General features: G+C 43.2%; 2 protein-coding genes across 5 annotated transcripts in view; one reads left to right on the plus strand and one right to left on the minus strand.

Moving 5' to 3' along the window:
• Positions 1-8,492: 8,492 nt before the first annotated feature.
• Positions 8,493-20,843, minus strand: NDUFC1 (NADH:ubiquinone oxidoreductase subunit C1). 2 transcript variants are annotated; one of them, XM_007999832.3, is made up of 5 exons: positions 20,706-20,843; positions 14,013-14,237; positions 13,324-13,427; positions 11,010-11,089; positions 8,493-8,633 (listed from the first exon to the last, which is right to left on the minus strand). In XM_007999832.3, exons 2-4 carry the CDS (start codon positions 14,077-14,079, stop codon positions 11,030-11,032), a joined length of 231 nt encoding a protein of 76 aa, XP_007998023.3. In that variant the 5' UTR covers positions 14,080-14,237; positions 20,706-20,843; the 3' UTR covers positions 8,493-8,633; positions 11,010-11,029. The 2 variants fall into 2 exon arrangements, with proteins under 2 accessions (XP_007998023.3, XP_007998022.3); XM_007999831.3 differs by having other exon boundaries at positions 14,013-14,241.
• NAA15 (N-alpha-acetyltransferase 15, NatA auxiliary subunit) overlaps positions 19,784-21,545 on the plus strand; it is a 90,818-nt gene continuing 89,056 nt past the window's right edge. For all 3 annotated transcript variants that reach the window (XM_007999827.3, XM_007999828.3, XM_007999830.3), the window contains exon 1: positions 19,784-20,124. In XM_007999827.3, the coding sequence (XP_007998018.1) occupies positions 20,071-20,124 (54 nt within the window). In that variant the 5' untranslated portion in view covers positions 19,784-20,070. The remainder of the gene's footprint in view (positions 20,125-21,545) is intronic.

Below are 21,545 nucleotides of genomic sequence, written 5' to 3' on the forward strand. Positions count from 1 at the left end.
GGATAATTTTTGTATTTTTAGTAGAGACGGGGTTTCACCATTGCCAGACTGGTCTCATACTCCTGACCTTGTGATCCGCCTGTCTCAGCCTCTTAAAGTGCTGGGATTACAGGCATGAGCCACTGTGCCCGGCCTGACTATTCTTGAAAGTCACTCAGTACTATCCCCGTCTATTAACTATCTCTTCTGTAACAAAACAAACATCAGATTTCCTAACACTTCTGTATTATTTTCCTAAGGATACAAACTTGGATGATTTAAAACAATTTATTCTCTTATAGTTTTCTGGAGGATAGAAGTCCAAAATGAAGATGTTGGCAGGGCCATTCCCTCTCTGAAACCTATAGGGGATGTAAATTAAAATTAAATCCTGAGCTCCCTGCCAACTGAATAGACCTCCTCTTGGCCAAGGAGACCCCAGAAAAATCTTAAAAACCAAGTTTCTGGCCTTGAGGGGATGGGAGGTCAGACAACTCTCGTTATACCCGCTCCCTTTTGCACTTTAGATACAATAACTGGCCAGCGTAAATGTTAAAATAGAGATCCTAAAACTGATGGATTAGACTTTGTGGCAATAAGATACCAAATTATAAATGGGAGTTAAGGCCATGCTAGGCAAGGGTTAAGTCACTCACTCCTACACTTAAAGAATAAACGATTTCTAACTGCCACAGGTTTTTCTTTTTCTCTAGCAGCTAAACAAGCACTGGCCTCCAGACAAGGAATATTAAAACAATTGTAGCTCATCAATAGACACTAACTGGCCCCGTTCCACAAGCTATAGCTAGAGCTTTGGATGAGAGACTGATTTCAGTAACTTTCTCCTGATAAGACCACCAGGCTGGTGTGGTGGCTCATGCTTGTAATCACAGCACTTTGGGAGGCCAAGGAAGGAGGATCACTTGAGCCCAAGAGTTCAAGCCCAGCCTGGGCAAGATGTTGAGACTCCGTTTCTATTAAAACAAAAAGAAAAGAAAAGAAAATTGGCTGGGTGTGGTAGCACCCACCTGTAGTGGGATACCTTGAGTCCAGGAGTTCAAGGATGCAATGACCTGATTGTGCCACTGAACTGTAAGGCCGTGTTTCTTTGGAGGAAAAAAAAAAGGACCACCTACCTGGGACTGGCTCTGGCCTGCTTACAGATGCTGAGCACTTGAGTCCTTCATATCCTAAAAAGATCTTTTGATATACAGGGCCTAATTATAATACATTGAAATGTTAAGTCTCCACTCCAAAGCGAACATAAGTTGTATATTACATGCATGTTTGGCCAATATGCATGCATCAGGACTACTGATATCATTTGGCTCTGTGTTCCCACCCAAATCTCATGTTGAATGGTAATTTCCAGCATTGGGGAAGGGACCTGGTGGGAGGTGATTGGATCATGGGGGTGGGTTCCCCCCTCACTGTTCTCATGATAGTGAGTTCTCACAAGATCTGGATGTTTGAAAGTGTAGAATTTTTCCCTTCGCTCATCTTCTCTCTCTCTCCTGCTGGCCATGTGAATAAGTGCTTGCTTCCCCTTTGCCTTCCACCATAATTAAATTTTCTGAGGCCTCTCTGAACTAGAAGCCTGTACAGCCTGCAAAACCATGAGCGGATTAAACCTCTTTCCTTTATAAATCACCGTCACAGGTAGCTCTTTTTTTTTTTAAGATGGAATTTCACTCTTGTTGCCCAGGCTCACTTGGCTCACTGCAACCTCTGCTTCCTGGGTTCAAGTGATTCTCCTGCCTTAGCCTCCCGAGTAGTTGGGATTACAGGCATGCTTCACCATGACTGGCTGATTCTGTATTGTTAGAGGAGAAACTTGGTCTTGAACTCCCAACCTCAGGTGATCCACCCGCCTCGGCCTCCCAAAGTGCTGGGATTGTAGGTGTGAGCCACCACGCTTGACCAACAGGTAGCTCTTTACAGCAATGTGAGAACAGACTAAAACAAGTACCTCTGTGAATATTCATAACTCCTCCTGTAACCTTTTGAATACGAATGCTTACCCAACCGTTCAGCATAGCTCCTACCCCAATCCCTTCTCCTCCAAAGTGCCTGTCTCTGGGCTCTGCTGGAGGTTATACTTTCCAGTCTGCAGGATGGCCACCTTGTAGGCTGTAACCCTTTACAAGAAATAAAGTTTCCATTTCCAAACTTGTAGATCTTGTGATTTTTAAGTTAATGGAGAATCCTTCTTTGACTTTTCTAGCTTCTATTGTTTGTTGGCAATCCCTGGCTGTAGATTCATCCAGTCTCTGCCTCTGTCATCACATGGCCATTTTCTCCTATGTGTCTCTTCTCTTAAATATACTAGTCATACTGGATTAGGGCCCACTCTACTCCAGTATGAACTCATCTTTAATTATATCTGCAATGAACCTGTTTTCAATTAAGTCCACTTTTTGACGTACTAGGGGTTGGGATCTTAACATATCTTTTTTTGGGGAAACAATTCAACCCACAACGTCTTATATCAGAAACTTAGTTTACACAGCCTGTTTTTTCCAAGGCAGCTTAATAATTTCAAGTGTGACTACCTAAATCTTGAAGAAAGGTCTACCCGATTTTGATCTATTAAACTACTTGACTATACTTGACATATGATTTTGTCTGCATCTTCCTTTATATGGAAACCTTTTTTTTTTTTTTTTTTTTGAGATGGAGTCTTGCTATGTCGCCCAGGCTGGAGTGCAATGGTGTGATCTTGGCTAACTGCAACCTCTGCCTCCTGGGTTCAAGCGATTCTTCTGCCTCAGCCTCTTGAATAGCTGGGGTTACAGGTTGAGTATCACCATGCTTGGCTAACTTTTTGTATTTTTATTATAGATGGAGTTTCACCATGTTAGCCAGGATGGTCTTGATCTCCTGACCTCATGATCCGCCCGCATCGGCCTCCCAAAGTGCTGGGATTACAGGTGTGAGCCATTGCGCCTGGCCAAGAGCAAGAATCTTAATGACATTTGGGTTCCAGGCTTCAATTATTCCTGGGCTCAGGTACACTCCTATTCTTGGAGTCTGTGAGTCACTCTATCCTCACAAGTTTTTTTCCTTTTTTTTTGAGACGGAGTCTCACTTTGGCCCCCAGAGTGGAGTGTAATGGCTTGATCTCAGCTCACTGCCACCTCCACCTCCTGGTTCAAGCTATTTTCATGTCTCAGCCTCCTGAGTAGCTGGCATTACAGGCGCCGGCCAGCACACCTGGCTAATTTTTGTATTTTCAGTAGAGATGGGGTTTTGTCATGTTGGTCAGGTTGGCCTCAAACTCCTGACCTCAGGTGATCCACCCACTTCAGCTTCCCAAAGTGCTGGGATTACAGGTGTGAGCCACTGCACCTGGCCTATCTTCACAATTTTTTTTTTTTTTTAAAGCATAGTTTGAGTTAGGTTTCAATTATTTAATTTAGGAAGCATTTTTACCAGCGCCGCTATGTGGCACAACTCTAAATGGTGAGGTTCAGTACAGCAGCCACCAGCCCCATCTAGCTAAATTAATTAAAGTTAGGCTGGAGCGGTGGCTTAGGTCTGTTCATCCCAGCACTTTGGGATGCCGAGGCGGGAGGACTGCTTGAGCCCAGGAGTGTGAGAACCAGCCTGGGCAAAACAATGAGACCTTGTCTCTACAAAACATTTTTTCTTAAATGTATTAACAAATATATATTGAAAATTAATTAAGGCCAGGCACAGTGGCTCACGCCTATAATCCCAGCACTTTCGGAGGCTGAGGCAGGCGGATTACCTGAGGTCAGGAGTTTGAGACTAGCCTGGCCAACGTTAAAAATTAAAAACGCAAAAATTGGCTGGGCATGGTGGTGGGTGCCTGTAATCCTAGCTACTCCAGAGGCTGAGGTAGAATTGCTTGAACCCAGGAGACGGAGGTTGCAGTGGGCTGAGATCGCACCACTACACTCTAGCCTGGGTGATAGAGCGAGACTCCATCTCCAGAAAAAAAAAAAAAAAATTAGTTAAATAATACTAAACATTCAGTCACACTAATCACATTCCAAATGCTTAACAGCCACAAGGGGCTAGTGGCTACTGTACTGGATAGCACACACAGAACATTCCATCATTGGGAAGTTCTTTTGGACAGCCCTGGTCTTCTATGAATGGCTCCCTGGAGTCAAAGGGGCATAATCAAGAGGTAGGTCCATCATCAGTTGTGCGAAGACAAGGAAAATTAAAAAAAAAAAAAAAAAAAAAAGAGGAAGGTCCACACAACACAAGGTAGCTATATTCTCAAAGCCCAATGTACACTAAGTTCTATTCATTAAAGGTGTACTTTATTTCCAAGGCTGTAAGTTTCCAAAATTTCAAGGGTTTTTAAATTTTAACATTTATGCTGGTCAGTTATTGTATCTAAAGTGCAAAAGGGAGCAGGTATAATGAGAATTGTCTGATCTCCCATTCCCTCATGGCCAGGAACTTGGTTTTCTTTTTTTTTGAGACGGAATCTCGCTTTTTCACCCAGGTTGGAGTGCAGTGGCATGATCTTGGCTCACTGCAAGCTCCGCCTCCCAGGTTCACGCCATTCTCCTGCCTCAGCCTCCCGAGTAGCTGGGACTACAGGCGCCTGCCACCACGCCCGGCTAATTTTTTGTATTTTTAGTAGAGACAGGGTTTCACCGTGTTAGCTAGGATGGTCTCGATCTCCTGACCTCGTGATCCACCCACCTCAGCCTCCCAAAGTGCTGGGATTACAGGCTTGAGCCACTGCGCCCGGCCAGGAACTTGGTTTTCTATTCCCTTCAGAGATGTGAAATTTTAAGTGTTTTAGTGAAAAGTGCCCTGAATTGGTAGTTGATACTTGAACTCTTACTCTGTTACTATGTGACAAATCATATTAGCTTCATATTGTTGCTCTAACAAAACTATTATAAAAACACAAATGTATTATCTTACTGTTTTGTAGGTGAGAAATCTGACACAGGTGGGCTAAAATCAAGGTGTTAGCAGGGCTGTGTTCCTTTTTGTAGGCTCTAGGGGGGAATTTGTTTTCTTGACATACCTTGGCTGTTAGCTTCATCTTCAAAGAAGCAATGGCAAAGAAGACTCTTTCTCACATCACATCACTCTGACACATTCTTGTGCCTCCCTCTCCCACTTATAGGGATCTTGTGATTACAATGGGCCCAACTACATAATTCAAGATAAATGTTTAAATTACAAATTAACGAAGTGACAACTGAAACAAGTTTTAAGTGATTCACAATAAAGGGTTTTGCTGGTGGCTCACACCTATAACCCCAGAACTTTGGGAGGCAGAGGCAGGCAGATTGTTTGAGCCCGGGCATTTGAGACCTGCCTGGGCATCAAAGCAAGACCCCATATCTACAAAAACAATTACAAATTGCTGGGCACAGTGGCTCACACCTGTAATCCCCACACTTTGGGAGGTCAAGGCGGGCAGATCAAGAGGTCAGGAGTTTAAGACCAGCCTGACCAACATGGTAAAACCCTGTTTGCACTAAAAATAAAAAAATTAGATGGGTGTGGTGGCATACGCCTGTAATCCCAGCTATTTAGGAGGCCAAAGCAGGAGAATCACTTGAACCCGGGAGGGGGAGGTGGTAGTGAGTCAAGATTGCACCACTGCACTCCAGTTTGGGCAACAGGGTGAGACTCCGTCTAAGAAAAAAAAAGTCTGGGCACGGTGGCTCACGCCTGTAATCCCAGCACTTTGGGAGGCCGATGCGGGCCGATCACGAGGTCAGGAGATCAAGACCATTCTGGCTAACACGGTGAAACCCCATCTCTACTAAACATACAAAAAATTGGCCAGGCACGATGGTGGGCGCCTGTAGTCCCAGCTACTCAGGAGAGTGAGGCAGAATGGCGTGAACCCAGGAGGCGGAGTTTGCAGTGAGCCGAGATCGAGCCACTGCACTCCAGCCTGGGTGACAGAACCAGACTCCGTCTCAAAAAAACAACAACTAGCCAGATCTGGATGGGCCTTGTAGTCCCAGCTACTTGGGAGGCTGAGATGAGAGGATCACTTGAGCCCAGGAAATTGAAGTAGCACTGAGCTGTGATCGCATTACCACACTCAGCCTGGGCAAGAGGACATCCAGTCTCAAAAAAAGGAAAAGGGCTTTCCTGAGGGTCAAATGAAGTACAGTTCACCCTTGAACAACGACTTTGAACTACACAGGTTCTTATGCATAGATCCACTTATACAGAATTTTCTTCTCCCTCTTCCACCCAAGACAGAAAGACCAACTCTTCCTCTTCCTCCTCAGCCAACTCAGTGTGAAGACAATGAGGATGAAGACCTTTATGATGATCCACTTCTACTTAATAAATTACATGTTCTCTTCCTTAAGGAGTGCAGTGGTATCCTGGCTCAATGCAACCTCTGCTTCCCAGGCTTAAGAGATTCTCTTGTCTCAGCCCCACAAGTAACTGGGACTACAGGCATCATCCACCATGCCTGGCTAATTTTTGTATTTATTTTTTTGTAAAGACGGGATTTTGCCATGTTGCCCAGGCTGGTCTCGAACTGAGCAAGTGATTTGCCTGCCTCGGTGTCCCAAAGTGCTGTGATTACAGGATTCAGTCACCATGCCTGGCCCCTTAAGGTTGTTTTAAAAAACATTTTGTTTCCTCTAACTCACTTTATTGTAAGAATACAGTATATAGGCTGGGCGTGGTGGCTCACGCCTGTAATTCCAGCACTTTGGGAGGCCAAGGTGGGCGGATTACAAGGTCAGGAGTTCGAGACCAGCCTGGCGAACATGGTGAAACCCCATCTCTACTGAAAATACAAAAATTAACTGGGCCTGGTGGTGCATGCCTGTAATCCCAGCTACTGGGGAGGCTGAGGCGGGAGAATGGCTTCAACCCAGGAGGTGGAGGTTGCAGTGAGCCAAGATTGTGCTACTGTACTCCAGCCTGGGTGACAGAGCAAGACTGTCTCAAAAAAACAAAATAAAACAAAACAGTATATAATACATATAGCATACAAAATGTGTTAATCGACTGTTATTGATAAGGTTTCCAGTCAACAAAAGGCTATTAATAGTTTTCTTTTTTTTTTTTTTTAAAGAGATGAGGTCTTGCTATGTTGCTAAGGCTGGAGTGCAGTGACTATTTATAGGCATGATCCCTCTGCTGATTAGCATGGGAGTTTTGACCTGCTCCGTTTCTGACCTGGGCCGGTTCACCCCTCTTTAGGCAACCTGGTGGTCCCCCGTTCCTGGGAGGTCACCATATGGATGTCAAAATTAGTGAGGACATCCTATCAGCATAATGCACTGTATCCTGAGCTCAAGAGATCCTCCTGCCTCAGGTTCCTGAATAGCTGGGATTATAGGCTCATACCACTGTACCTGGTAATAGCTAAGGTTTTGGGGAGTTGAAAGTTATGGTGCTCCTACTGTGGAAGTCAAATGTATATTTAAAATTGTCTATTAATCCTTCATCCTTTTTAAAAAAAATCAATAGTTGCTGGGCGCGGCAGCTCACGCCTGTAATCCCAGCACTTTGGGAGGCTGAGGTGGGAAGATCACTCGAGTATGAGAGTTGGAGACCAGCCTGGACAATATAGACAGACCTCCTCTCTACTAAAAATTAAAAAAAATTAGCTGGGCATGGTGGCACACACCTATAGTCCCAGTTACTCAGGAGGCTGAGGTGAGAGAATCACTTGACCCTGGGAGTAAGCCGTCTCAAAAATCCCCAAACAAAACCCTCCAAAACAAACAAACAAAAAACCAAGAGTCAGAGTTTGCAAAATCATAGGCTTAAAGTTGTATTAGCAACTTTAAGACAACAAATTTTGTGTTGCTATAACAGTGAGTACAAGTAGTCACCCAAATAAAAATCATTCAAATTCAAGGAGAGAGTCAGAAAAACTCTGGTAACAGGATTCATCCTTCCTTTCTAACCTACCAAAATGACTCCTCTAGAGAAAACAATCTTTGTGACCCTACGTTTTTTGAGTAACAAGGTAGTTCTGCTTTCCTGATATACTAAATAAATGTTCTGATCAGAAATTAAAAGGTGATAACAAGAGTAAATCCTTCAGCCCTGACTTTTTTTTTTAGATGGAATTTCACTCTTGTTGTCCAAGCTGGAGTACAATGGCACGATCTCAGCTCACCACAACCTCTGCCTCCCAGGTTCAAGCGATTCTCCTGCCTCAGCCTCCCGAGTAGCTGGGATTACAGGCATGTGCCACCATGCCCAGCTAATTTTTTTATTTTTAGTAGAGACGGGGTTTCTCCATGTTGATCAGGCTGATCTCGAACTCCCAACCTCAGGTGATCCGCCTGCCTTGGCCTCCCAAAGTGCTGGAATTACAGGCGTTGAGCCACCGTGCCCAGCTAGTCCTGATTTTTGAATCTATGTTCACAACAACTTTTCTTACCAATGTGTCCTTAATGACCACTGACCTTCTTATCAGGTGGTACCTTCCATATTGAAATACTTCTATTAATATACCTTAGAATTAACATTTTCTACAAGTTGTCACAATATGCTTTATCTGAAGAATACAGAAGTATTTTTATTTCTTTTTATTTAATGATGCAAAATACAAATGCTGACTTGGTATATATTCACATATAACTTTTTCTCTCACATTTACAACTCAACAGATGGTGAATCCAGAGGAACAGCTAAAATCACTATACGGAGCATACCTATAATGAAGAAAAAAAAAACTGTAGCATTAACCAGCAGAAATAATATTAAAATTAAACTACTCTGAATAATTCACCTTAGAACATCAGAAAAGAAACCCACAAAGAGTACCAATACCTGATTTTATTTAATTTTAACAAAAAATATTTTGCCTTAACTATGAAAGAATAGCAAAAGCCATCTGGTTTGTATTTAAATGCCTATTTCATTTTTACCTCTTTTTTTTTTTTTTTTTGGTAAAGACGAAGTTGTTATGTTGCCCAAACTCCTGGGCATATGCTATCCCACTGCCTTGACCTCTCAAAGTGCTGAGATTACAGGCATGAGCCACCAAGCCCAGCTCATTTTTATCTCTTGATTGGCTGAATGGAGTAGTGAAATGGGCAGGGTGCTAATAGAAAAAAGGCAAAATATTTCGATTATCAACCGTAAAGAGCTCAGTTTCAGAGTTATAAAATATGGAAAACAAAGGACAGTCTGTGATCACTATGTTTATTATACAGCAGATGTAAGTTACTTACTTTAATCAACCCAATCATGAAAGTTGAGATTTTTAAGTGACTTTGCACTTATAAAAGGATTAATATAGGATTTTTTAAAAAAGGTTTTCAGAAATATACCATATATATACACACACACACACTGTATATGGTATACTTACATATATTTGATACATATCTATTAGATGTATACATTATTTACTTATTCATTCATTTATTTTTGAGACAGAGTCTCGTTCTGTTGCCCAGGCTGGCTGGAGTGCAGTAGCCCAATATTAGCTCACTGCAACCTCCCAGCCTCTACCTCCTGGGTTAAAGCAAATCTTGTGCCTCAGTCTCCCAAGTAGCTGGGACTACAGGCATGCACCACCATACCTAGCTAGTTTTTGTGTATTTTTAGTATTGATGGGGTTTCGCCATGTTGGCCAGGCTGATCTGTAACTCCTTGCCTCAAGTGATCCATTCCCCTTGGCCTCTCAAAGCGTTAGGATTACAGGCTTTAGCCACTACGCCCAGCCAGGTGTATATATTTTATATATAAAATAAACTTTCTCTTTTAAATCACGGACCATGCAGAATACGCTATCTTGTTCACAACTAGGTTTTTACCAGGAACTGTTCAATTGGATATTAGCTGAGTTGACAATCATAATGAAATAGTCATGCAGAAAAAAATTTAAAAATTGATTGCCCTGGCCAGGCGCAGTGGTTCACACCTGTAATCCCATCACTTTGGGAGGCCGAGGTGGGCAGATCATGAGGTCAAGAGATGGAGATCATCCTGGCCAATATGGCAAAACCCCGTCTCTACTGAAAATACAAAAATTAGCTGGGCATGTATCATGTTCACAACTAGGTTTTTACCACGAACTGTCCAATTGGATATTAGTTGAGTTGACAATCATAACGAAATAGTCATACGGACAAAAATGTAAAAATTGATTGCCCTGGCCAGGTGCAGTGGCTTACGCCTATAATCCCAGCACTTTGGGAGGCCGAGGCGGGCAGATCACGAGGTCAAGAGATCGAGATCATCCTGGCCAACGTGGTAAAACCCTGTCTCTACTAAAAATACAAAAATTAGCTGGGCGTGGTAGCGCGTGGCTGTAGTCCCGGCTACTTGAGAGGCTGAGGCAGGAGAATTGCTTGAACCCGGGAGGCGGAGGTTGCAGTGAGCCAAAATTGTGCCACTGCACTCCAGCCTGGTGACTCCGTCTCAAAAATAAAAAATAAAATGAATCGATTGCCCTTATACATTCATCACTTCTACAAATATTAAACTCCTAAATGGACCAGATGAGCAAGTTGCTGAATAAATGACAATAAAATAGGTTTCTGTTCTCATGGAATTCACACTCAAGTGTACAAGATACCAAACAGATATTAAGAAATACACAAAGAATAATAATTTGTCATAAGTGCTATGAAAGCAAAGTGTAAAGCACTATTAGATTTAAGAAAATAATATGATTTTGGTTTCATTCTTAAACATACCTTTCTTTAAACAGAGTCAAAGAGTAGTGATTAAAAATGATCATGCTAAAAGATTCTTGAGGCTAGCAAAGTGGCTCACCCCTACAATTCCAACACTTTGAGAAGCTGAAGCAAGAGTATCACCTGAGGCTAGAAGTTTGAGACCAGCCTGGCGAACAGGTCTACAAACAAACAACAGACCAAAAAACCCCAAACCCCCCAAAACAAAACCAGCTGCTTGAGGTAAGGTATTACAAATTTATAAATTTGTCTCAGACAGAAATGCGGGTGCTAAAATGTAAAAACCTAATACAAAACAAACAACAACTTGTTTTTCAGTATTTAAAAAAGAGGTCAAGTTAATTTGCATAATCCATTCATCCAATAAACTTGTATACTTACTGTGTTAGTATTTCAAAAGTTTATTCCAGCCCATTTCTTCTTTTGTACTCTAAAATATCTTCATTGTGTTGTTTGATGAGCTACAAAGAGTTAAACAGTTAAAATTAGAAATGTAATCTTCCTGGATACTTATATTTTGTAAGAGGAATAAGAATAGAAAAAATAAACAATTATTCTAGTTAGAAATAAAAGGCTAAGCAATCCAAAAGTTCAAAAATCAGGAAAGGTATATACTTGCTCACCACAATTTGACATACTAAATTTGAGAAGGGAGACTGTAAATATTTATTTATTTATTTATTTATTTTGAGACGGAATTTTGCTCGTCTCCCAGGCTGGAGTGCAATGGCATGATCTCGGCTCACTGCAACCTCCTTCTCCCGGGTTCAAGTGATTCTCTTGCCTCAATCTCCTGAATAGCTGGAATTATAGGCGCCTGCTACCACGCATGTCTAATTTTTGTATTTTTAGCAGAGATAGGGTTTCACCATGTTGGTCAGGCTGGTCTCGAACTCCCGAGCTCAGGTGATCCACCCACCCTGGCCTCCCAAAGTGTTGGGATTACAGGCGTGAGCCACTGTGCCCAGCCAAAAATTTGAATTCAACAGAATTCAATACTGCCAAAAAATTTTACCTTATTTGGTGGGTAATAAATGTAATGAAATGGCTTATCACAAAGGGGTAAATCAATATGATATAGTAGACTTTGGTTATTAAATGGGATCCAGGCTGGTTGGTGGGTACGTGTTATGCTTCTAATCTTAGAAGTGTGATACTTTGATTGAATGACCAACCCCACCACAAAACTGTATGTGTATTAATTAGATGTTATGGAGGACAGTCACATTTTTAGAACCACTGTCTGACAGAATATGCAACTGGAAAAACGGTTTATATACAATGACATTCATGGCAATCAAAGATCCAAGTTCAATCACTAGTGCTCTCAGCAGTAATCAAGCTTTTTGTTAGAGAAAACCTTAAATTAAGAATGTATAAAATTCATTATAAGTAACATCATTCAAAAAGATGAGTTACTATTAAGTTGTGAGTGACTCAATATCTCACCCCTTTCCAAGTCAACAATCTGAACCACTTTAACAAGACAATTTAAAATATCTAAGAGCTGGGGGACAGTGGAGGAAGCCCCAAACCCATCAGATAAAAAACAAAATTTTAAATATTAATATAGCAGATACTTTAACTTTAAAAACAAATTTTATTCCTACAGAGGCAGTGTTTCACAGTGCTTTATAGGATAGTGTGGCCTCTGAAGTCAGGAGAACTGGGTTCAGCAAACTAGTTTCTCCAAGTGTGTTTCCTATCTGTAACAGATCAACAGTATTAGGTACCACATAGTGTTGTTGAAATGATTAAACGCAAGTTTATGTGTAAAGCATACGGCGTGAATTTTTTTTTTTTTTTTTGAGACAGTCTGGCTCTGTAGCCCAGGCTGGAGTGCAGTGGCGATATCTCCGCTCACTGCAAGCTCAGTCCCCCGGGTTCAAGCCATTCTCCCGCCTCCGCCTCCCGAGTGGCTGGGACTACAGGCGCTCGCCACTACACCAGCCTAAATTTTTTTTTGTATTTTTGGTAGAGACGGGGTTTCACTGTATTAGCCAGGATGGTCTCGATCTCCTGACCTCGTGATCTGCCCACCTCGGCCTCTCGCCACTACACCCGCCTAATTTTTTTGTATTTTTGGTAGAGACGGGGTTTCACTGTGTTAGCCAGAGTGGTCTGGATCTCCTGACCTCGTGATCCGCCCACCTCGGCCTCCCAAAGTGCTGGGATTACAGGCGTGAGCCACTGCGCCCGGCCTGAAAATTTTTTTAAAAAGGTAGCTACACACTATGTATAATTTCCAGCAATGTATTTATACAAACATTGATTAAAACCTAATGTTTTGAAAGTCTACTGGGATTCAATTTGTACAACTTGTACACTGCTGGTTTGACCCTACAGCATCTGAAAAAGGTACCTTTATAAAACTCCAATTAGCCTCAATTCTCATTAAGAAATAAAGTATAATTACTATTTAGTAAAACTGCCATTCCTTACAAAACCATGTTAAGGAACAATAACAGAAATTTTAGTCCCATCATACTTTCTCAATGTTGCTGAAATCTTAATTTCTTTTTAGTCCTGGAGATTTCCCTTTTGGACAAATATGTATCAGCAATTATATAAATATCCTCCTGTTGTGAGACTTTCACTGTCATACAACGTAACAGCACCATTCAATCTCGCAATGTTATCTCATTCCCTTACCACGCTGGCGTAGTCTCACGACATCCGGGAGTAAAGTACTTACATAGACCCACAAGAAGACGGTGGTGCCCAAGGTCAACCCAACTTTCAGCCAGTTAGGTTTGGCATTCAGCGGCTCTCGCACGTAGAACTTTGACCGCGCTGAAGCTGAAAGGGGCAGAGTCTGTAAATCTGTAACTTACTGCCTTGTAGGGAAAAAACCCTAACATTTACGTGCGTATTATCGCATTTAATTCTCCCTTTAACTCCCCCATCTCCCACTTAAACAGCCAAGGAAATAGCGGTTCAGGGAGGTCAAGTACTTCGCCCAGGGCCACTGGGAGAGTTAGACAGGTAGCACCTGTCCTGCCCGAGGCCTTCAAGGCCTCATTTAAGGGCTTGCGGACCCTCAGACGACTCGGGAGTGGTCATGTAGGAGGCGCCCCGGGAAGGGTGTCTCCTCTCCCAGTCTACGGGACCGAACGTACAGAGGTGGGGAAGGCAGAGACCCAAAGCCCATTTACAGAGGCCAAGAGTGCTCAGGTTGCACTTGGATAAGTGCTGAAGGCGGGTGATGGGGAGCGGAGAGTCTTGCGTAGGGGACAGGCGCGGGCTGGGCCTTGGGTCGACGGCCGGCGAAGGTCACTGCAGGACGAACCCGGGCCGCTGCCGCCTCCTGCACCCGTGGGCTGGGTCCGCCTTAGGAGGGGTAATCTGAGGGTAGAGTCGGCCTGCACGAGGATGGACACTCACAGCCGCTCGGGAGCCTGGCAGGGGCCAGCAGCCGAGAGAGGGGACGCAGCAACGCGGACGGCGCCATCTTGCGTGGCCAGGCTCAGTCTCTCCGAGTCGGCAACAGAACCAGCGCCACCTGGCGGGCGGAAGTGCGGGACTCCAGGGCTCTGCAGCCGAGCTCCGTGGGGGCGTCAACGTGAGTTCCAGCACCGCAAGGTTCTCTAGCACCCAGGCCTCAGCCTTCTGTCTATACAGTGGAATTAGGAAGAAAGTAATTAAAAGAAAAAAGAATTTATCTATTCTCTGTCCTCTGGGGGTTTTTCACCCCATCTCTACGGCTATTCATCAAGAGGTTTATTAAAATTTTCCTGCATGAGCCAGAAAAAAAAAGTGTCGTGCTGAATAATAACTAGCGCTTGGATCGAATTCTGTAGTCCAGGCACGGTGCATTAATGTATCATATGGTTTACATTCACTGCCTTATTTCATCTTCACAATGAGTACATATCATGCCGTGATTATAAGCCTCAATTTACAGATAAAGCTTAAAGACAGCTACTCACCCAAGGTGACATATTTTATACAGTTGAAAAGATTTCTTAACACTTACCATTTACACTCACGATCATACTGAAGCCTCACAAACCTGTGAAGTAGAATTAGTGCCTTGGATAGGCTCAAGATCACATAGATGGCAGAGGTGGGATACAGTTTGAGGTCTTCTGACCCCAGATCTAGTGATCCTCGTCAGCTCACCTAACAGACTTGGACCACCCTAGACCATAAGCTGTAGAATCAGCGTTCAAAGCCATTCTGCTCACCACTTTTTAGCTCTATGATTTCTTAACCTAGTAAGAGGCAAATTACTTAACCTCTCTATACCTAAGTTTTACATCTGTAACATAAAACCTATAGGGTCGTTGAGAAGCTTAAACAACTCTCTGGTAGTAGTAAACAATTTATTTGGTTTTGCTTATTAAAAACATTGTTCTGAGGAATAGGTTTTATCTTGCACAATTGAGCCCGATCTTTGTACATTCAATTCAGTTCAATCTGATGTCTAAAGACTAGTAAAAATATTTATAGGTAACAGACAATACATTTTGACCTTTTAAAAGTAATCCGTTAAACCTTATGTCATGAATTTTAAAACCAAAATAAATGTTAGCAAATCTCCTATATTCTCTTTAGCAATGTTATTTTAAAATCTTTTTTTTAACCAAAAATTATTGACCAGAAAGTCAATTAATTGTACTGTGTTTTCTGGCTCATTTTAACATGCAAATGGTGGCTAAATGGATTGCTAAATTGTGAGTCACTTTAGTTTGTAACCTAGTTTAAGCCTCCTGGACTCATGCTCAAGTAAGTAAATTACGCAACGAATGTGCTGAGCCAGTTGTTGGTTCTCAACTTATTGGCTTCTTGTCCACTCAGCAATCTGTCAGTTGTATATCCTTTCTACACCATCCTTTGGAAGCTTGTCCTGACGAAGCTTTTGCTAGTATCCAACAAGTTGAAACAGATGCTACCTTTAGTCAGAGTATACAGAACCAGTAAGCAAATTACTAATTTCGGTACTGCTGTTGGGAAAGACTGCTTTGTTCTTTTTCAGAGCTTTGGCCCTTGTAGCCTTTTACTAGTGTGTATTTTGGGAAAGTGATGAAGTAAAAGCACATTTTTCTCAGCATATTAGAGCTTATGGGAACTGTACACTTGGAGTATGGAGTATGCAGCTGTATGTGAAACTCCATCTTGGAAAGAATCCTGATTAAGTAATTCCAGCTAGGAACTAATATCTATAATATTTTGTTAGAAGTTTCTTCATAACATTCATGTAAGCATCTTCAGAATTTGAATACTAAAATCTTATTTATGATCCAGGTGAAAAGAGAGAGGATTTGAGTTAGCAGCCAGAAATGCAAAGTTTTAGTCCAAGATTTTTCCACTGGGAAAAAAAAAATCACATCTCCCAAGGAAGGTAAAGAAAGAGCAAGAATTGAAAAACTGTATAAAATGCAAACAACAACAACAACAACAAAAAACCAAACCAAAACAATAAAACCCCCCAAAAAACCACATATGTTTATTGATATAGCATGCATGAGAATACTATGAATCAAACTTAGGACTTGAGCCAGTCACAGTGGCTCAGGCCTCTAATCGTAGCACTTTGTGAGAACAAGGCAAATGGATTGCTTGAGTCCAGGAGGTCAAGACTGGCCTGTGCAACCTAGGTAGATAAACATCTCTACAAAATATATATTTTTTAAATTAGCTGGGTGTGGTGGTGCACGTCTGTGGTTCCAGCTACTCGGGAGGCTGAGGGAGGAAGATCGCTTGGACCTGGGAGGTTGAGGCTACAGTAGGCCAAGATTGTGTCACTGCACTCCAGCCTGGGTGACACGGTGAGACCCTGTCACAAAAACAAAAGAAAACAAAAGAAAAGAAAAAAACCAACAACCTCCCACCTCCCCACACACCAAGATGTATCTATAAGTTTTTATTTTTTAAGACTCAGCAGCAGGCCAGGTTTTGGGGCTTACACCTATAATCCCAGCACTTTGGGAGGCTGAGGTGGGTTGATCGCCTAAGCCCAGGAGTTCAAGAGTAGCCTGGGCAACATTGAGAAATCCTGTCTACACACACACACAAACACCCAGAAGCAAAGGCAAATTGTTAACATTTGTTAAATCTAGGTGACAAATACATGAATTTCTTTTATGTTGTTTATTTTTTTTGGAACAAGGTCTCAGCTCTGTTGCCCAGGCTGGAGAGCAAAGGTGTCATCACAGCTCACTGCAGTCTTGACCTCTGGGGCTGAAGGAATCTTCCCACCTAAGCCCACCAAGTAGCTGGGACTACAGGCTCACAGCAGCACACCTGGCAAACTTTAAAATTGTTTTGCAGAGATGGGGTCTCACTATGTTGCCCAGGTTGGTCTCAAACTATCTTCCTGCCTCAGCCTCCCAAAGTGCCGGAATTATAGGCATGAGGCACTATGCCTGGCCTTTTTTTTTTTTTTTTTTTTTTTTTTTTGAGAGGGAGTCTTGCTTTGGAGTGCAGTGGTACGATCTTGGCTCACTGCAACCTCTGCCTCCCAGGTTCAAGCGATTCTCCTGCCCTCATCCTCCTGAGTAGCTGGGATTACAGGCGCGCACCACCATACCTGGCTAATTTTTGTATTTTTAGTAGAGACGGGGTTTCACCATGGTGGTCAGGCTGGTCTTGAACTCCTGACCTTGTGATCCGCCTGCCTTAGCCTCCCAAAGTGCTGGGATTACAGGCGTGAGCCACCACACCCAGGCTTTTTTTTTTTTTTTTAAAGTAAGACCCAAATACTTTTTTTTTTTTTTTCCTTTTTTTTTTTGTCGAGAGGGAGTCTCGCTCTGTCACCCAGGCTGGAGTGCAGTGGCCGGATCTCAGCTCACTGCAAGCTCCGCCTCCTGGGTTTATGCCCGCCATCTCGCCTGGCTAGTTTTTTGTATTTTTTTAGTAGAGACGGGTTTCACCGGGTTAGCCAGGATGGTCTCGATCTCCTGACCTCGTGATCCGCCTGTCTCGGCCTCCCAAAGTGCTGGGATTACAGGCTTGAGCCACCGCGCCCGGCCCCAAATACTTAATAAGATGTAACAGTCTCAATAGAGAACATCTTACGTATATGGAGAAATTTCACTCTACATATCCCTTTTGTAGAATTAAAGTTTGCAAGGTAAATGATTTCATTTCTTTCTTTTTGGTTAATAGTTTTTAGAGTTGGCATTTTGAACATAGTGACATGCAAGCACATGGGGTAAGATGAATTAACTAGCAGCAGCAGCAGCAGCCACAGCATATAGCCTTGGATATGTTAACGTTCTGAAAGCATGGCTGTCAAAGTATAACTCAAATGGGATCTCTATTTGTGAAATTGTGGTAATCAGAGTAAATATTTTTTTTTTATTCAGTTCAGGTTACTGTGTGGTCAGACTGTTACCTGTAGGTGCATTTTAACTAGGAAATCAATCAGTTAAATGTTGAATCAGACTAGTATTTGCCGAGCCTTTAAAATTGCCATTTGTTTGTCATCACCCAAAAAGAATGTAACATTTGCCAAACTCTATTTCTGGCTCATCTAATCAGGTACTAAGGTTCTGGTGGAAACTACTGATTGTTTCAAAGACCAGACATTTTTTTCCTCTGAAGGAAAATAGAATATTCTTTACAGGAGAAATTTAGAGAACTATAGCAAATAGTATTGCTGTGGGGATTTTTGGATATGAAGCCAGAGATTTGGAAATCCAAGCTAAAATTATCAACTACATTTAGACTATTTTTCTGTCTTTCAATAGTTCAGACAGTTGAAAGACCTCTTGGGGCAGTGACTTTTTGCAGGTTATTATTAAATAACAGCTTAAAAATGAATTATAAGCTTGCCCTTAGTTTTATAAAGTTAAGGTTAAAAGACTGGCCATATTTCAAACTGAAACATTGTTTCCTGTACATATGATTTTCTCAAAATTTTGAAGAGAGATCACAGAATTTAAGGAAACTCCAGGATTTGACTGTTAAAAACCTTATTTATGACCCTGGTGAAGGGAGAGGACAATCAATATAGCAGCTAGAAAACCCAAGTTTATGTTGGGAAACATTTCTCAACTCACACCTTTCAGGGACAGTTAAGAGGAGTTTGAAAATTAAAATGTCTTTGTAAATAAATTTAAAAGAGTAAAAAACACGCACATAACATATTGTTTAATAATTCGTAATGCAAATAATGCTACAGAGTGAAATCAGGATTTGGAAAGAGGTAATCAAAAACCAAAGGTTAAAAGTGGCTCATATAACTTGAAAATTTTAAGATCAATGGAATGCCACTTTGACAAAGTTTTACTGTCACCTGTTAATGAAATGACTTACATTTTTGGAAGGGGTCCTATTCAGTATCTAGTCTGACCTCACCTACTCGAGTAGTTCTCTCTAGTATCCTTGCCAGTCTTTTTCTTCTAAGATCTGAGCATTTCTGGGGATGGGGAGTTCGAGTCACGATATTAAGCACTAGTTTGAAGCCAGCTCCAGGGTAAAGTCAGTGTCTTTAACTCTCCACCACTCCACTCCAAGGTGCCTCGTAAGGTTGGTCCGTCAACTCTGCATTATATGGCCTCAACAACGAAATTAAAACACATACTTTAACCTCCAGAGGCTCCTTTGGCGGTACAAATATGTCACTTCGGATCTGGCTAACTACCTTTCCAGGCTGATCTTAAGCAACATTCACCAAATTACCGATAAGACAGCCAGGCCCATTGCATTGGTCAAGCTCTTTCACGCTTTTCAGACTCTATTAAGCCCCTTCCTCTCCAGGGCTGTTAATAAGTCTCCACTGCGGGGAAGCTTTTTTCATTTTCCACTCCGCCTCTGCTCCTTAAATTAGGCATTTTGTCCATAATCAACTACAGTGCTTCTCAAACACCTACACCTGTATTTTAGCGCTTTGGGCTCAAACGATTATCACACAGTGTGCGAGACTCTTTCCAATGAATGAAAGGTCAATCTAGCAGGAAGGCGCCAGAGAGGCTATTTTTGATGAGGAGGCGGTCTGAATCGTATTTGCCTAGCCTCCCGTAGCTCCGCGGGCGCTTCGAGGGCACCACGCACTGAAAGGATGGGCGGGGCCTGCCCGGACCCTCCCGGCCTCCACAGGCGGGCCAGCCTCCAGGTTTCCCGGCAAGCTCCGAAACCCAGAGGAGGTGGGGAAAGGAGGTCACCGCGCCTGCGTGTTAGGAGGTGTGACCCGGGTGGGAAAGCCCTCCGCGTCCGCCATTTTGGCTGCCTCTGTCGGTCTGTTCAGTTACCACGTGAACCGCCGACGGAGACCCGTAGTGGGGGAGGCGGCGGCAGCGTTAAGTGAGAAAGGAAAAAAGACAACGAGGAAAAAGGAGGTGTCCGGGTAGGGCAACGCGGCGACACCCGAGGCCTGGTGGTGGCAGCGGATCGGTATATTCAAGGCTGAAGGAGCTAGGGAACGGCAGCGGCGACGGTCGGACAAACTGACTGACCGAGCCGGGTGGTGGCGGGAGCAGCAGGAGCAGCCGGAACGATGCCGGCCGTGAGCCTCCCGCCCAAGGAGAATGCGCTCTTCAAGCGGATCTTGGTAAGTGTGAGGCTCCAGGCAAGCAGTGGGGAGGATTTAGCCGGTAACCGGGCCTGTCACCCCTAACCTCGGCCCGGCGGGCACTGAGCCACTCCCGCCCGGGACCCCGCCTTCATAGTCCTCGTCAGACCGAATGCATTGCTTTGCCCCATCTCTGTGGTTCCTACTATGGCCCGCGCGCCAGGGACCACAGCCTTCTTCCTTCCATCCCCACGCTTGAGGCCCTGGTTCCGGACTAGGCCCCGATCTCCTGGCTTCTAGACTGCCGGTTCTCGTTCTCCCCGATCTGGGGGAGGAGAGGCCCGGCCTTTGGCGGGCAAGTGGGCAACACCGGCAGGAGTCGCGGCCCGGTTGGTGTGGGAACCCTGCCGGCAGGCCGGGGTGGCACCCTTGGAAGGAACAGGTGGTGCGGATGCAGCAGGCTCATTCATTGCCTAAACGCGGTTCTCCCTCCATCATCTGTCCCTCCCTCTTCCTCCTCTCTTGGGATTCACCTGTCTCCGCCCGGCCCGGGGTCAAATGACCTGAGAGGAGGGAAAGAAAGAGTTCAGAGAAGGAAAGAAAGCTTTTCAAACGACTACCTCCTTGTAGTCAGTTGCATACTGGAGTCTTCGGTGCCTCTGCCTCCCTCTTTCTCTCGTTTCTGGAGTAGGGATGAGGCATTTATTTCTTAGTTTCCGAGCGGGAAACAGCCCCACCCCGTCACTCTTCTCGGGAGGTGGGGCCCATTGGCGAGGGGGCGGTTCGGTAGGAAGTAAAAAGTTGAGTCTTTAGTTGAAACGTTCCAGACCTAGACTTTTCTTATACACTGAAGTGTATTAACACATGCAAAAACTCACCAGAGAAAAGAGAATATAAGAACTTTTGAGAAGGATTTTGTTGACGCTAACTCAGACTTATTCCCTACATTTCAAATGTGTGCAGTTTGCATTTTTTAAAACTATAAATGCATTGATGTTTGTTGGGACTGTTTACATTTTAAAATACGTCCTGTAGCCTGGGAACTATAATTAACACATTGTAGTACATTTTTTGTTTGGCATTTAGTATGTGGCTTGCCCCTTTCACGCAAACTTTTCCTTATGATAGAATTAACTGTGTTTGCCAAATTTCAGACTTTTAAAATTTAGGATGTGTGTGTGAAAATGTTAACCTTTTCCCCTGCAGTTATAATTTATTTCACCTGTTTGAAAAGTAGAACAACTCTAGGGATTCAGTGTTTCTAGAAATAAATAATCATCCATTTGAACTAACTTTGATATTACAAAAGTGTCCATATGCCTTACAGATTTAGTGAATTCACGTTGAAAAATATTAGAACGTCACATCCAGTGTCGGAAAACTGTTACCCTGAAATTCTTATTGGCATTTTGTTTTGTTTTCTTTTAAGACTAAGAGTGTAGGTGGAACTGTAAAATAGT

This window comes from Chlorocebus sabaeus, chromosome 7 (assembly GCF_047675955.1).
Source record: "Chlorocebus sabaeus isolate Y175 chromosome 7, mChlSab1.0.hap1, whole genome shotgun sequence".
NCBI classification, from domain to species: domain Eukaryota; kingdom Metazoa; phylum Chordata; class Mammalia; order Primates; family Cercopithecidae; genus Chlorocebus; species Chlorocebus sabaeus.

Coding starts and splice junctions, on each gene's coding strand:
- NDUFC1 (XM_007999832.3), bottom strand. CDS start 14,079: ATGGCGCCGTCCGCGTTGCTGCGTCCCCTCTCTCGGCTGCTGGCCCCT. Junction 13,428..14,012: donor TGCCAGGCTCCCGAGCGGCT/GTGAGTGTCCAT, acceptor TGCCCCTTTCAG/CTTCAGCGCGGTCAAAGTTC. Junction 11,090..13,323: donor CCGTCTTCTTGTGGGTCTAT/GTAAGTACTTTA, acceptor AACTCTTTGTAG/CTCATCAAACAACACAATGA.